The sequence below is a fragment of the Anomaloglossus baeobatrachus genome, chromosome 4 (genome assembly GCF_048569485.1).
Source record: "Anomaloglossus baeobatrachus isolate aAnoBae1 chromosome 4, aAnoBae1.hap1, whole genome shotgun sequence".
Classification (NCBI taxonomy): Eukaryota; Metazoa; Chordata; class Amphibia; order Anura; family Aromobatidae; genus Anomaloglossus; species Anomaloglossus baeobatrachus.
In genome coordinates, this window is record NC_134356.1 from 476,183,743 (window position 1) to 476,196,807 (window position 13,065).

General features: G+C 40.3%; 1 protein-coding gene across 1 annotated transcript in view; it reads left to right on the forward strand.

The window, feature by feature from the left end:
• Nucleotides 1-13,065, forward strand: part of MYO1E (myosin IE) — a 225,348-nt gene that overhangs the window by 183,428 nt on the left and 28,855 nt on the right. The window contains exons 20-22 of the mRNA XM_075345717.1: nt 1,645-1,759; nt 2,571-2,740; nt 5,230-5,375. Coding sequence (XP_075201832.1) covers nt 1,645-1,759; nt 2,571-2,740; nt 5,230-5,375 — 431 coding nt within the window. The remainder of the gene's footprint in view (nt 1-1,644; nt 1,760-2,570; nt 2,741-5,229; nt 5,376-13,065) is intronic.

Below are 13,065 nucleotides of genomic sequence, written 5' to 3' on the forward strand. Positions count from 1 at the left end.
AAACCTATTTGTTATTACTGCATCCGTAAAAGTCTCTGTAAATCTAACAAAATATAAAAGTAACCCATACTGTAAATGCCATAAAGAGAAAATAAAATCAACCCACCAGAATCATGGTATTTCAGTCACCACACCTCCCTAATAAGCAATTGAAACGCATTATATACCCAAAATTGGTATCAATAAACAAAAAAAAGACATTGACAACAAAATAAAAACAATTCAGGTATTGGAAAATAGCGAACCCAAACACATAATTTATTTTTATTTATTTTTTTTTATAAACCACTGAATATTTTTTTTTTTTTTTTACACCCTTTAAATAAAAAAATTATGCAAGCTTGGTAATGCTGTAAGCAACCTGAGGAATAATGCTTCTATGTCATTTTTAGCATACAGTTAATACCGAAAACAAAAACCCAGAAAACTATGGCAGAATTGTATTATATACAGTATATACTGTGTGTGTGTGTGTGTGTGTGTGTGTGTGTATATATATGTATGTGTGTATGTGTATATAATATAATAATTTTTTTCTTTTTTTTTTTTTTGTCCCACTTTGATCTTTTCCCCTTTTTTTCAAGCATATTTCGCATGTCATTCAAACCTGCACCTGTGGAGACTGGCCCTATGAAAAATAAAATAGTGATGGGTCTTGTAAGAATTCTTAAAATGCAAATGTTCTACCTAATTCCATTTTGAATGGTTACTTAGGAGTATAATTAAATTGCAACAATTGCCAAAATCTTAATTTGGATCTAGTTTTATTTTAGAACTTTAATCATTTTTGTTTGGGTTCAACATTTTAGTTCCAAACTGTGGACATCTGGCAGTATCAAGGGTTACGAATGTCATGCAAAAGTAGAGCTACACTCTACTAGATAATGTAAGGTGTAAGGACAGGGGTTAAGTGCTATATACATCCTACATTACAGCTATTTTGTGTGTATTGGTATTGTGCCATTTTATAGGTTACCATAAGCGGGCTTTACACGCTACGATATCGTTAATGAATTATCGTCGGGGTCACGTTGTTTGTGACGCACATCCGGCATCATTAATGAGATCGCAGCATGTAACACTTAAGAGCGATCTTAAACGATCGCAAAAGAGGGCAAAATCGTTTGCCGCGGAGAGGTCCTCCTGAAACAAAAAATCGTTTTCAGTATGTTAGCTATGTTGTTCGTAGCTCCTGCGGCACCACACATCGCTGTGTGTGACACCGCAGGAGCGACGAACATCTCCTTACCTGCCTACACCGACAATGCGGAAGGAAGGAGGTGGGCGGGATGTTTACGTCCCACTCATCTCCGCCCCTCCGCTTCTATTGGACAGCTGCCGTGTGACGTCGCTGTGACGCCGCACGACCCACCCCCTTAGAAAGGAGGCGGATCGCCGGCCAGAGCGATGTCGCAGAGCAGGTATGTGCGTGTGACGCTGCCGTAGCGATAATGTTCGGTACGGCAGCGATCACACAATATCGCACATACGACGGGGGCGGGTGCTATCGCGCTCCACATAGCTAGCCGATGCTAGCGATGTCGCAGCGTGTAAAGCCCGCTTTAGTCCTGCAGCTTAGAATAAAGCATATATGTGAAAGAAGTGTACCTAATTTGAAGTTTTAATATCTTCTTTGTATCTTAGCTATTTCTCTTGGAGGAGATGCGTGAGAGGAAGTATGATGGCTATGCTCGAACGATACAGAAGGCCTGGAGGAAATATGTTGCCAGGAAGAAATATGTTGAGATGCGAGAACAAGGTATGATATATCTAAATTGTATTTAGATTGCAGATTATTATTTATTATTATTATGTTATAGAATGTTCTCGCAAGACAATTAAGGCTTTGTTCACACCTGTATTTTGTGATCCATTACAAAGTGGATGTAACTGGCGCATAAGGGCCCAACTGACTATAATTGAGTCTTTATGGTTTCCATTTGGTGTGAACTTTGAACGTTACAAAAAGTTCTGTGTGCTGCATTTTTAGTTATTTTCATGGACCGGACATAAGAGAAACTAGGCAGAACCAATTACAGTCAAATGGGCACTTCTGGCTTGGCTTGCATCTGTTTTCTAACAGATCCGTTTTCCATGTGAATTCTGTTTTTAAAACTGAAAAGAGAAACAGAACTCAAAACGCAGCTTAAACTATACTATATTCTGTGTATCTGGAAAGAGATCTTAAAGGGGTTGTCCAGTTTTGGGACAAAAGTCTGCAATCACTCTGTCACTGCAGACCACATAATTGTGACCGCTTGTGGTTAGCATGCTGACACCCAGGAATTGACATTGTGAGCGGGCGGTCACGTGACCACCTGTATACAATGTGCATACTAGCAGTCATGTGCTGACTAGACAAGCTCAGCTTTTCTCCATGGAATCATTTGAGAAAAGCCGGACACGTCTAGTCTGCATGTGACTGCAAGTATACAAATTGTATACATGTGGTCACTATCAATGATCCATGTTTCCATGTTTTCCCTTTTAGTTTTTTCCTACCCTTCATCCAAACGCCATAATTTTAATTTAATTTCTGAGAAACCTTGTTGTTTTTTTTTATTTCCCAGCCTCAGATCTCTTCCTCAACAAGAAAGAAAGAAGACGGAATAGTATTAACAGGAATTTTATTGGTGACTATATTGGTATGGAAGATCATCCTGAGCTGCGGCAATTTTTGGGAAAACGCGAAAAAGTGGATTTTGCTGACACTGTCACGAAATACGACCGAAGATCTAAGGTAAGTAAAAAGAAAAGTGTTTTTCCAGTTTCAGCAATTGCAGTGTAATAATTGTAGAATAGCTTCCTATGAGATTAGAAGATCGAGGACAAAGAGGACGGCAATTGGTGAACAACAGCGAGCGGGATTTTGGATACTGTTAAAATGTGTCTGTCGTTTTTGGAAACTTCTCTGAATAATCTGTGCCATGCCTCAGGTCCACTTATGACAGATTATGGCTTTTCACCAGATTTTCTCCTCTGCATCTCTATCTCTAATTTTAAGTTCTCTTTGACTTGGTGCTGGTTCTAATGACTTCCATACACAGCTCGTTCTGTGTCTACCTGGTCTCTCACTTTGCCGAGTGCTCCTCCATACTCCTCTCCTCCGTCTCTCCATAGAGTTTAATCCTTTCACGATGGGGCCCAAATCCATTTTTCATTTTTTCCTTCCCTTCTTCCCAGAGTTATAACTTTTTTGTTTTTATTTTTCTGTCCACAAAGACATATGACAGCTTGTTTTTGTTACAGGACGAGTTGTGCTTTTGAATTACACCATGTGTACGGCAAAATGGAAAAAAATGAGTTGGGGAAAAATTGTGGAAAAAAAAAACAATTCTAACATGGTTTTTGGGGAAATGGTTTGACAATGTGCGTTATATGGTAAAAATGACCTTGCAATAGGAGTCTCCTCATCAATACGTTTATGGCGATACCAGACATGTCCAGTTTTTTATTTATTTATTATTTTAGTGTTGAAAGAAATTGTGTGTCTCCATTTTACAAGACGTTTTAACTTTTTCATTCGATGGAGCTGTGTGATGCCTTCATTTTTGCAGGGCGAGATGACTTTTTTTAATGATGCCATTGTGAGTTCTCGCTTGTCACAGCATTTTTCGTGGTATTGTAACAACCAAAAGGAAAACATAATTTTGGTGTTATTTAATTTTATTGCTGTTTAGCGATCTGGTTAATTTTTATATTTTGATAGGTGAAACTTTTTTAAACAGGGCGATACCACAGATGTGTATTTATTTAAATGTTTTTATATTTAATGGGGGAAAAGAATGATTTGAACTTTTTTAGTGTTTTTAAATTTTTTTCACATTTTTAAGTTTTTATTTTTTTTAACTCTTTACTACTTGAAGCTGTGATCTTATGATTGCTTGTGCTATATACAGCAGTGCCACAGCTACATATAGTTAAAATCACGGTCTCCTTTGAAGCCCAGCCACAGGCATGATTTCAAAAGAGCACTGTAATGATAAGCACAGAGGTTTTCAACAGACCCCCTGCTATCAAAATAACCCATCGGTGACCTACGATCACCGCAGACCGATGGGAGGTTAGAATGGCGCACCCCCATGTCACCACTCTTTAAATGCCAGATTAAACAGGTTAATAATCACAGGTATAGCTGCTCTCCAACCACGATTGTTAGAGGCAGGTCCTGGCTGTAATACACAGACATATCGAGTATGGGGCTCCGTACATCTGCTTCCAGCTTGCGCCGTACATGTATGGCAAATGTCGTGAAGTGGTTAAAGGCTGTGTAACCTGACACTTCAGTGAGCTGGCAGTCCAAAGTGGATGATGCATTCAGGAGGTAGAAGAGAGGGAAAGATGGGGCTGATAAAAGGAGAAAGGGGTAGATTTCCTCTAAGATATGAAACTTTCTATGTTCACCTGAACTTTTGATTTATGCAAAGTTTGTTAGAACGACCGTGGCCATTTAACCGGAAGCCAACTGAGCATGACCGTTTCTAGTAAAGTCTTTTCATCTTAACATAAATAATCAAAAATTTGCCTATTTTAATATTTGTGAAAAGACAGTCATTTTAGAAGTTTTTTTATATTCAGCTAAAAAACCCTGCAAGGTTATAAATAAGAGATGGAGCCACCAAGAGGGAACTTAGAGGGAATCCAAAGGGAAAATGGTACCAGAGCTTTGCTTCCTCCTCTGAGAGCAGCATAATGTAGGAAAAGGGACCCTTTTTCCAATGATGCATCACTTAGTTAACTGGGTGCAGCACTTGTGACAGAGTTTAGATTTAGCATGTAGCAGAGCTCAGAAAGCTGGCCCCACCCACTTTTTGTGTACATTGTATAGCGACAGTGTGCTGCTGATCAGTGCTGGTGTGGTTTGACCAGGACTCACTGCAGGGCCCAGGCAGTTATGATCTCCAGTCTAATAAGTTGTTCATCACTGAAATCAGTGTCTCATCCCCATACTCAAGCTCTCCCCAGATTGTGTAGCAGAAACCTGCTGAGAGATTATTTTTAACAGCTAAATGAAGTCAAATTTATGATTGAGTTAAATTAAACAAACCTGTCTTGAGCTTCACCTGTTGACAATTTTTTTACATCTGTAAGATTTAGTTGATTACTAGCTCTTTATTTAAGAAAATGCTGTGCAAACCTTTATAAAGTTACACTGTGAAATAATAATCTCAGAATTTTTATAGTGATGCACATTAAATACAACTGTTAGTTTTTGTTGTTTTTTTAAAGGCAATAAAAAGAGATCTTATACTAACCCCAAGATCCGTGTACCTCATTGGGAGAGAGAAAGTGAAACAGGGCCCAGAGAAGGGAATAGTGAAGGAGGTGGTGAAAAAGAAGATTGATGTGGAGCGTATTCTTTCTGTATCTTTAAGGTCAGTATCTAGATGTGTAAACTGTGCTCTCTTACCTCCATTAGTTAAATCACCGGTGACCGCGGCTTGTCTTTTAGATTTAGTTGCAGCCGCATGGCCCTGCGTGTCAGCAAAAATGGCTCGGCGTTTCACCACTGCCACATGTGTCATAGGTTAGCCATCACTGTTCTAGGCCATGCTTCAAAGGAGTTTTTCTACAAAAGACATTTATGGATAGGTGATATAGTGTGTAATTGATGCTGATTCCACTACAGTGATCCCCACACTTTCACTAGAACGGTCTCGTGCCTGCTTACTATTTTTGGCATGACTAGATCTGCCATTTTAGTTATGCATTTCAAGCTTTTGGAAATGATCGTGAACAGTGGTCAGCTATATCGGTCAATCCAGTAGACATTACTCAAGATGAATTCATTATGTGTAGTCATGCTACTTTTTTTAGTCTCTCCTAATGAATGTTGGGCTTTCTAGTGAATTTGTAAGATCCCTATTGATTATCACCTATGCTATGGGTAAGTGTTTTGTGAGAATATACAATTTTTGTCTTTTAATAAGATTTAGCAATCATAGGTCCAAAATGCGCCTAAATTCTTAAGGCAAATCTGTTGTGATAGATGAGAACATTAAGGCCTCGGCTGTATTTGCACATCACTTCTGATGCTAGAGCATCAGATGCAATATGCTAATGACCCTCGGCTCCTGCTCTGCAGCAAGCCTGAGCCAAGTGCCATGCGACTGTGAACTGATCTTGCAAAGGGATCTCAGCCGCGGAGAAGAGGGAGGGAGTGATCTCTCCATCTCCTCCACTGCGTGTCTCTCTATATCATACTGCACTAGGATGATTTGCGAGACTTGTATGGGTGTGTGTGAGCTGAGACTCGTTGCCTAACACAGCATGCTGCAATTCATTTCTCATGGTGCTATGGCATGAGAAAAGAGTTGCAGATGGACACTGCCCCATAGTTTTACACTGGAGCGAGTGCAATCTAATGTTTTATCGGATTGCACTCGTCCATGTAAAATGCAAGTGGAGCCGAGGCCTTATGGAATGGGTAGTCTGATAATACTGACCCATATTTAGGTTGGGGCCACATGGCAGCTTCTGGCCATGACACAGATCACTTTGCCAAAGATCCCTGTATGCTACTCCTACATTTCTGCTTAAAGCAGATGAATGGTGTCTTGTAACCTGCAAGGTATGGTTACAAGCCTCTTGCAAAAAAAAAATCCTACTGGATCTGGCTTTTTGTGACTTGCTTGTAGCAGACGCAATACCTTGTTGGTCACAATGAGGGCCCAACCGTTTGTATTATGGTGCGATGTAGCAGTGGCATACAGCAGTCTTTTGGCACATGACCGATGTTGCCACCAAAGTCACCGTTTTGCTCAAGCCTTATACACTGAAAATTAAAGGGAATCCGTCACCAGGTTTATTGCTCCCCCATCTGAGAGCAGCATAATGTAGAGACAGACCCTGATTCCAGTGATCTTTCACTTACTGAGCTGTTTGCTGTCATTTTGATAAAGTCAATGTTTTCTCTGCTGCAGATCTAGCAGTTGTACAGAACTCATGAATATACTGGACTGTAGCAGGCCAAGTAGTCCTCTAATGATGATCTACTGCTGATTTAAACAGTGATTTTATCAAAACTACACTAAGCAGCTCAATAAGTGACACATCACTGGAATCAGGATCTCTGCCCCTATGTTATGCTGCTCTCAGATTAGGTGTTAAAAACCTGGTGACAGATTCCCTTTATGTGAGTATGCAGGGAAGCCGTGAAAAGACCACCGCGCCACAAGTGAGCTGAGGTTTTCAGCCACAGAGATGCGCTGCATATAAACACTGTTAGAAAAAAAAGGCAGTCTTTTATAGATGGTTGTTAATGGGTTAATATACCGTAATCATTGTATTTTCTAACCTCGCCTGAAAATCGAGCTTGGAAACAAGCCCATCAATAGAAATCCTGCTTCTAGACATTCAAGCATCTCGTGCACAGATGCTGGTAAGAAGCAAATCCATTGTAAACACAGAGCTGTCAGCAGTGTCATCCGACCACACCGCACCTGCTGAAAGGACATCCATCTGCGTCTCTGATGTAGACATTAATGTAGTGAATGTACATCCAGCTCTCTGCTTATCTTTATAGTGATGACATATCTTGGGATGAGAGGCCTAATGGTTTTGTACTAAGCTTCATCAGAGGGATGTTACATCTTTTAAATTAATAATAAAGCAGTTGGATAGTTGATGAATAAAGATCATTGTTCTAGCACATTTTTTCTATGCAATAAGCATACACCTGGGATACTTGCACATCAACAGTGCCTCCTATTAATGGACATTTGCCAGCAGAAAATGACATTGTTTAAATCAGATTTTGTTTTTAAGTGTTATTAGAATATAATTTTGGCTCTGTTCCTGTTTCAGGAAATACATATGTACTTTAGCTGCAATGAACAGACTATGACCCTATCTTTTGTATTGAAGCATCTAATGAGCGTGTGCAAAGGTCATTGTGAAGGGAGGGGAAGCAAAGTCATCCTGTGTATAAAGGGGTTACCTGTTATTGTAATCCTATCTCTGATGAAAACTAGAAATGAGTGAACCCGAGGTTCAGTGTTCATACCAAACACAGACTTTCAAAAAAATAGAGTTCACGTGCTTTAAGTATAAACGCTATTCATGCAAGCATCGCGGTGCTCGGGTACGCTCGGTGCTCAGCCTAGTGTGAGCCACTTATAGTGTTTGAATGGCATGCACTGTGGGTAACAGCATGATCGGATGTAGTGTGCACCAAAAAAAAAGGGGGGGTGTAAAAGCCCTGCCCTCCATCCACCAGAAATGTTCTGTTTATGGCTGGCTGTATGTGGGTGGAGACTCGGCTGCCAAATCAATGACTTCCATTGGGGTTCAGGTCAAGTCCGGGTCCCAAACCACGCTTTAAAGTCCAACTGTACCTGCAGAACTGAACCTCCACAGGTACACTCATCTCTAGAGATACATGGACACATGGAAGTTCAGTTTGGTGGAATCAACCGGACTTTGAAAAAGTTCAGTTTAGGACCCGGACTTTACCTGAACCCCAATGAAAGTCACTATTGGGCAGTTCAGGTCACATTTATCCTGCGCTCTATGCCGAGTTCTTACACCGGAGTTTACTTGTAAATCTCAGAAATACGGGATTCAAATGGAACCCCTGATGGAACATTCACTATAATGAGGCAGGTGGAGACACTGTGGACTCTCTCTGGCCTATAATCTAGGGGTCCACGTCTTTTTATTTGTTCATAAAAGTGCGATCGGCGACAATTTTGTGCACTTCTGAAAAGACAGACACCACTGAACAGAGGCCTTGTCATTCAGAGATTTAGATGTAAACCCTAGAGTAAGTGTTCAGCGTATCTCACAGGAGAAATGTGATAAAAATGTCATGTAAAATATTGCCAATAAAACCTTCAACTCCTTCCACAATAAAAATCAAGTCTCCACTCCGGTTTGTCATCCGTCAATGCAATTATAGGGGGCTTCCATGTTACTGGTAACCCAAAGGCTCTGGAAAAGCGGCATGGCTGCCCTCCAAAAAGAAATACAGCAAAATCTGTGCTCCCAAATCCAAATGCACCCCTCTCTTCTCAGCCCCACAATGTGCCTAAACCACATCTAGCGTGTGAGGAGTGCCCTTAACAGGTTTGTGTCTCCAGAAGCACAAGCTGGGCACAATCTCTAGGCACTACAATGGCAGATTTGAAATTTTCACTTGGTAACATCCATTTCTGCTTGCTTTTGGAAGCTGCCAATGGAGTCAAAATAGTCACTACACCTGTGTATAAACAGATTGGTGTTGTTTCCAAAGTGGGGACACTTTAGGGGGGATTCTGCTCTTCTGGCACTCAGGATCTCTGTACATGGAGTCTGCAATCTATTCTAGCAAAATCTGTGCTTCAAGTGTCATAGCGCTCCTTACCTCTTTCGCAAGTCTCGCCATGTGGCTAAGCAGTACTGTACAGCCACATGTGGGTATTGCCACGCTCAGTAGAAATTGTGTTACACATTCTGGTGACCCTGTTACCCATTTTCTTGTGGGAAATGTAAAATCTGGAGGTAAAACAAATTTTGTTATGGTAAAAATATAATTATTTTTCACCGCCCAATGGTATAAAATTCTGTGAGGCACATGTGGTGTCAACATGCTCACTGCACCCATCGATGAATTCATTGAGGGAATGCAGTTTGTAAAAAAGGGGTCTGTTATGAGGGTTCTGTTTATAGCACCTCAGGGGCTCTGCCAAAGTGACATAGCCAGCCCAGACCATTCCAGCAAAACCTGCACTGCTATAGGGCAGTGTTTCCTTTCTAAGCTTTGCACTGTGCCTGAAAAGTAGTTTCAAACCACATATGAAGTATTTGCGAACCCAGGGGAGATTGTGTAGCAAACACTACAGTTTGTTTTCCTATCCTATTAACCTTTTGAAAATTAAAAACTTGGGACCAAAGCAACATTGTATTGGAAAAAATGGGAAATTTTCATTTACTCATCCCAATGTTATATAATTCTATGAATCACCTGAGAGTGAAAAATGCTCACTAAACCCCTAGATAAATTCCTCGAGAGGTAGTTTCCAAAATGGGGTCCCTTGTGGAGGTTTCTGCTGTTTTGCCATGCCAGGAGATCTTCACATATGACATGGCATCTACAATCTATCACAGCCAAAATGACGCTCCAAAATTCAAATAGCTCTTTTCGTTCTGAACTATGCCATGCACCCAAAAAGTACTGTAGTTTTCCACCACATATGGAGTAACTGTGTACTCAGCAAAAATTGCACAACAAATTTTCTGCTGTTACCCTTGTGAAAATTTGGTTCAAAAGCAACAGGTTTGTGGGGAAAAAATGTTTGGTTTTTTTTTTTGTTTTTTTTTCATTTTCACAGCTCAATATTATAAAATTTTGTGAGGCACCTGTGGGTTCAAGGCACTCACCACACTACACTACACACTACACTACACTTAAAAATAAATTCCATGAGGGGTATAGTTTGCAAAATGAGGTCACTTGTGGGGGGATTCCTCGGTGTAGGCACGTCAGGGGCTCTGAAAACTCGACCTGACCTGATCTATTTCAGCCAATTTTACGCTACAAAAGTTGAATGGTGCTCCTTTTCTTCCAAGCCCTGCCATGCACCCAAACAGTAGTTTTCCACCATTTATAGGGTATCGTAATACTCAGGAGAACTTGCACAACAAATTGTTTGGTCCATTTTCTCCTTTTATCCTTATAAAAATGCAAAATATAGGACTAAAAAATATTTTTGTGGGAAAAAGCTAAATTTTAATTTTTTTCTTCCACATTGCTTTAATTCCTGTGCAGCACCTAAAGTGTTAATAAACTTCTTACATTTGTTTTTGAGCACTTTGAGGGTTGCAGTTTTTAAAATGGTTTCACTTTTCGGTATTTTCTTTCACCTTGGCCCCTCAAAGTAACTTGAAATGTGATGTGGTCCCTAAAAGAAAAATTGTTTTTCTAAATTGTGTTGGAAAAATGATAAATTGCTGATCATCTTTTTAATGTGTCAATGGGCGCTTTACACGCTACAATATATCTTACGATGTGTTGGCGGGGTCACGTCGTAAGTGACGCACATCCGGCATCGTAAGTTACAGTGTAGCATGTAACAGCTACGTGCGATTGCAATTGAACGGTAAAACGTTCATCGCATGCACGTCGTTAATTTCCTAAAAATTGAACGTCAGATTGTTCATCGTACCCGAGGTAGCACACATCGCAGTGTGTGACACCCCGGGAATGATGAACAGATCTTACCTACGTCCTGCGGCACCCGCCGGCAATGCGGAAGGAAGGAGGTGGGCGGGATGTTTACGTCCCGCTCATCTCCGCCCCTCCGCTTCTATTGGCCGGCTGCCGCGTGACGTCGATGTGACGCCGAACGTCCCTCCCACTCCAGGAAGTGGATGTTCGCTGCCCACATCAAGGTGTTATGGACGGGTAAGTACGTGTGACGGGGGGTTATTCGTTTGTGCGACACATTCAACAAATTGAACGTGCCGCACATACGATGGGGGCGGGTACGATCGCATACGATATCGTATGCTGGATCGTATGGCGTAAAGCAGGCTAAACTTCCTAACAAAAAAATGTATTTTTCCAAAATGGTGCTGATATAAGGAAGGCAAGTGGGAAATGTTATTTATTAACTATTTTATGCGACATAACTCTCTGGTGTAAGGGCATAAAACTTTAAAGTTTGAATATCGCAACATTTTCACCAAAATTCTGTTTTTTCTTTTTTTCTTAAAAACACGAATAAGAGCACCTTACAGGTTTCAAACGTAAAATAAAAACAAGTCCTTAATCATAGGTCGAGGAAGATGGACCCAGTACCTATGATTAAGGACTTGTTTTTATTTTACGTTCCAAATGCGTATGGTGCTCTGATGCGTGTTTTTCACATTATTTAATTGCATATTGAATCTTTGAAGATTCAAGATTTTAGATATCCAATAAAGTTTTTTGAATTTTAAATTTTTGGCTTTTCGGTGCTGGGTCCATCTTCCTCAAATCCTTTTCATCTTCAGTGGTAATGGGTTAATAAAGATTGTGATATGACAAAAAAAAAACATGCTAAAAACCTGCTTTAAACAATGTCCCTTTCTCAAGGCACATTCCCACTAAGTAAATGTTACTGGTTTGAGTTCACCATGGCGAGGCTATCCTTCATTTCGCACAAGAACAGACTAGGAATTCTAGTAAGGCCCCTGTTTTGAAACATTACACGGATTTTATTGGGGAAGTCTGCATACCAAGAAGCTGTGTCAAGTATTTACTGGATTCAAACTAAGTGATTTAGCAGAAATGGGTCATTGGTGCAACGTATTCATTCTGGGATTAGAATGAATTGTACAATAAAGATTGATCTATATTTAATAAAAATGTATTTATTTTTAATTTGTGAGAATTTATAGAATTTATAGAATTCAACACTTTTTTTTTTATATTTCTCGGGATGGACAGAGTGAGGACCATCATGGTTTATAGAATTCTTACAGCAGTAGTAATGTATTTAAAAGTGGTTTGTGCGACATCTCTGAAACATCTGCAAGAGATTGTTCGCCAATTGTCATGAGTAAGACAGCTTCCTGATCCAAGTAAGTCTGCTTGGAAAAAGAATCTAGAAGACCTTCGTGTATTTTCTTCCCTTGTAACTCTAATGCGGTGACATCTGTTCAGTCTTTTATGCTTCTCAAAAAATGCTCATAGTGAAAGCAGAGGTTTCTTCATCATTATCTGATGGCTACTACACATCATAAGAATAAGGTTTGTCTAAAAATCTTGTTGTCCGGCTCACTGTCACAATTCTCCGATCCCTGAACCAGTAGCTGGCGGGTGCATGACCGCAAGTGTAACTTTGTATACATGCAGCCATGTGCTGATTAGACATGCATGGCCTCATTCAATACAAGTGAATTGTCTTTGCCCAAATACGTCTAGTCGGAATATGGCCGGAAGTATGCAGATAGATCATACTTAGTCACCTTACCACCCTTTCCTGGCACTGGAGAATCCTGACAGTATGCGCGTTGCATGCTGTAAGGATTCAGAAGTCTGCAGTCATAGTGACTTCAGACTTGTACCCCAAGGCCGGACAACCCCATTATATTGAGTGTGGA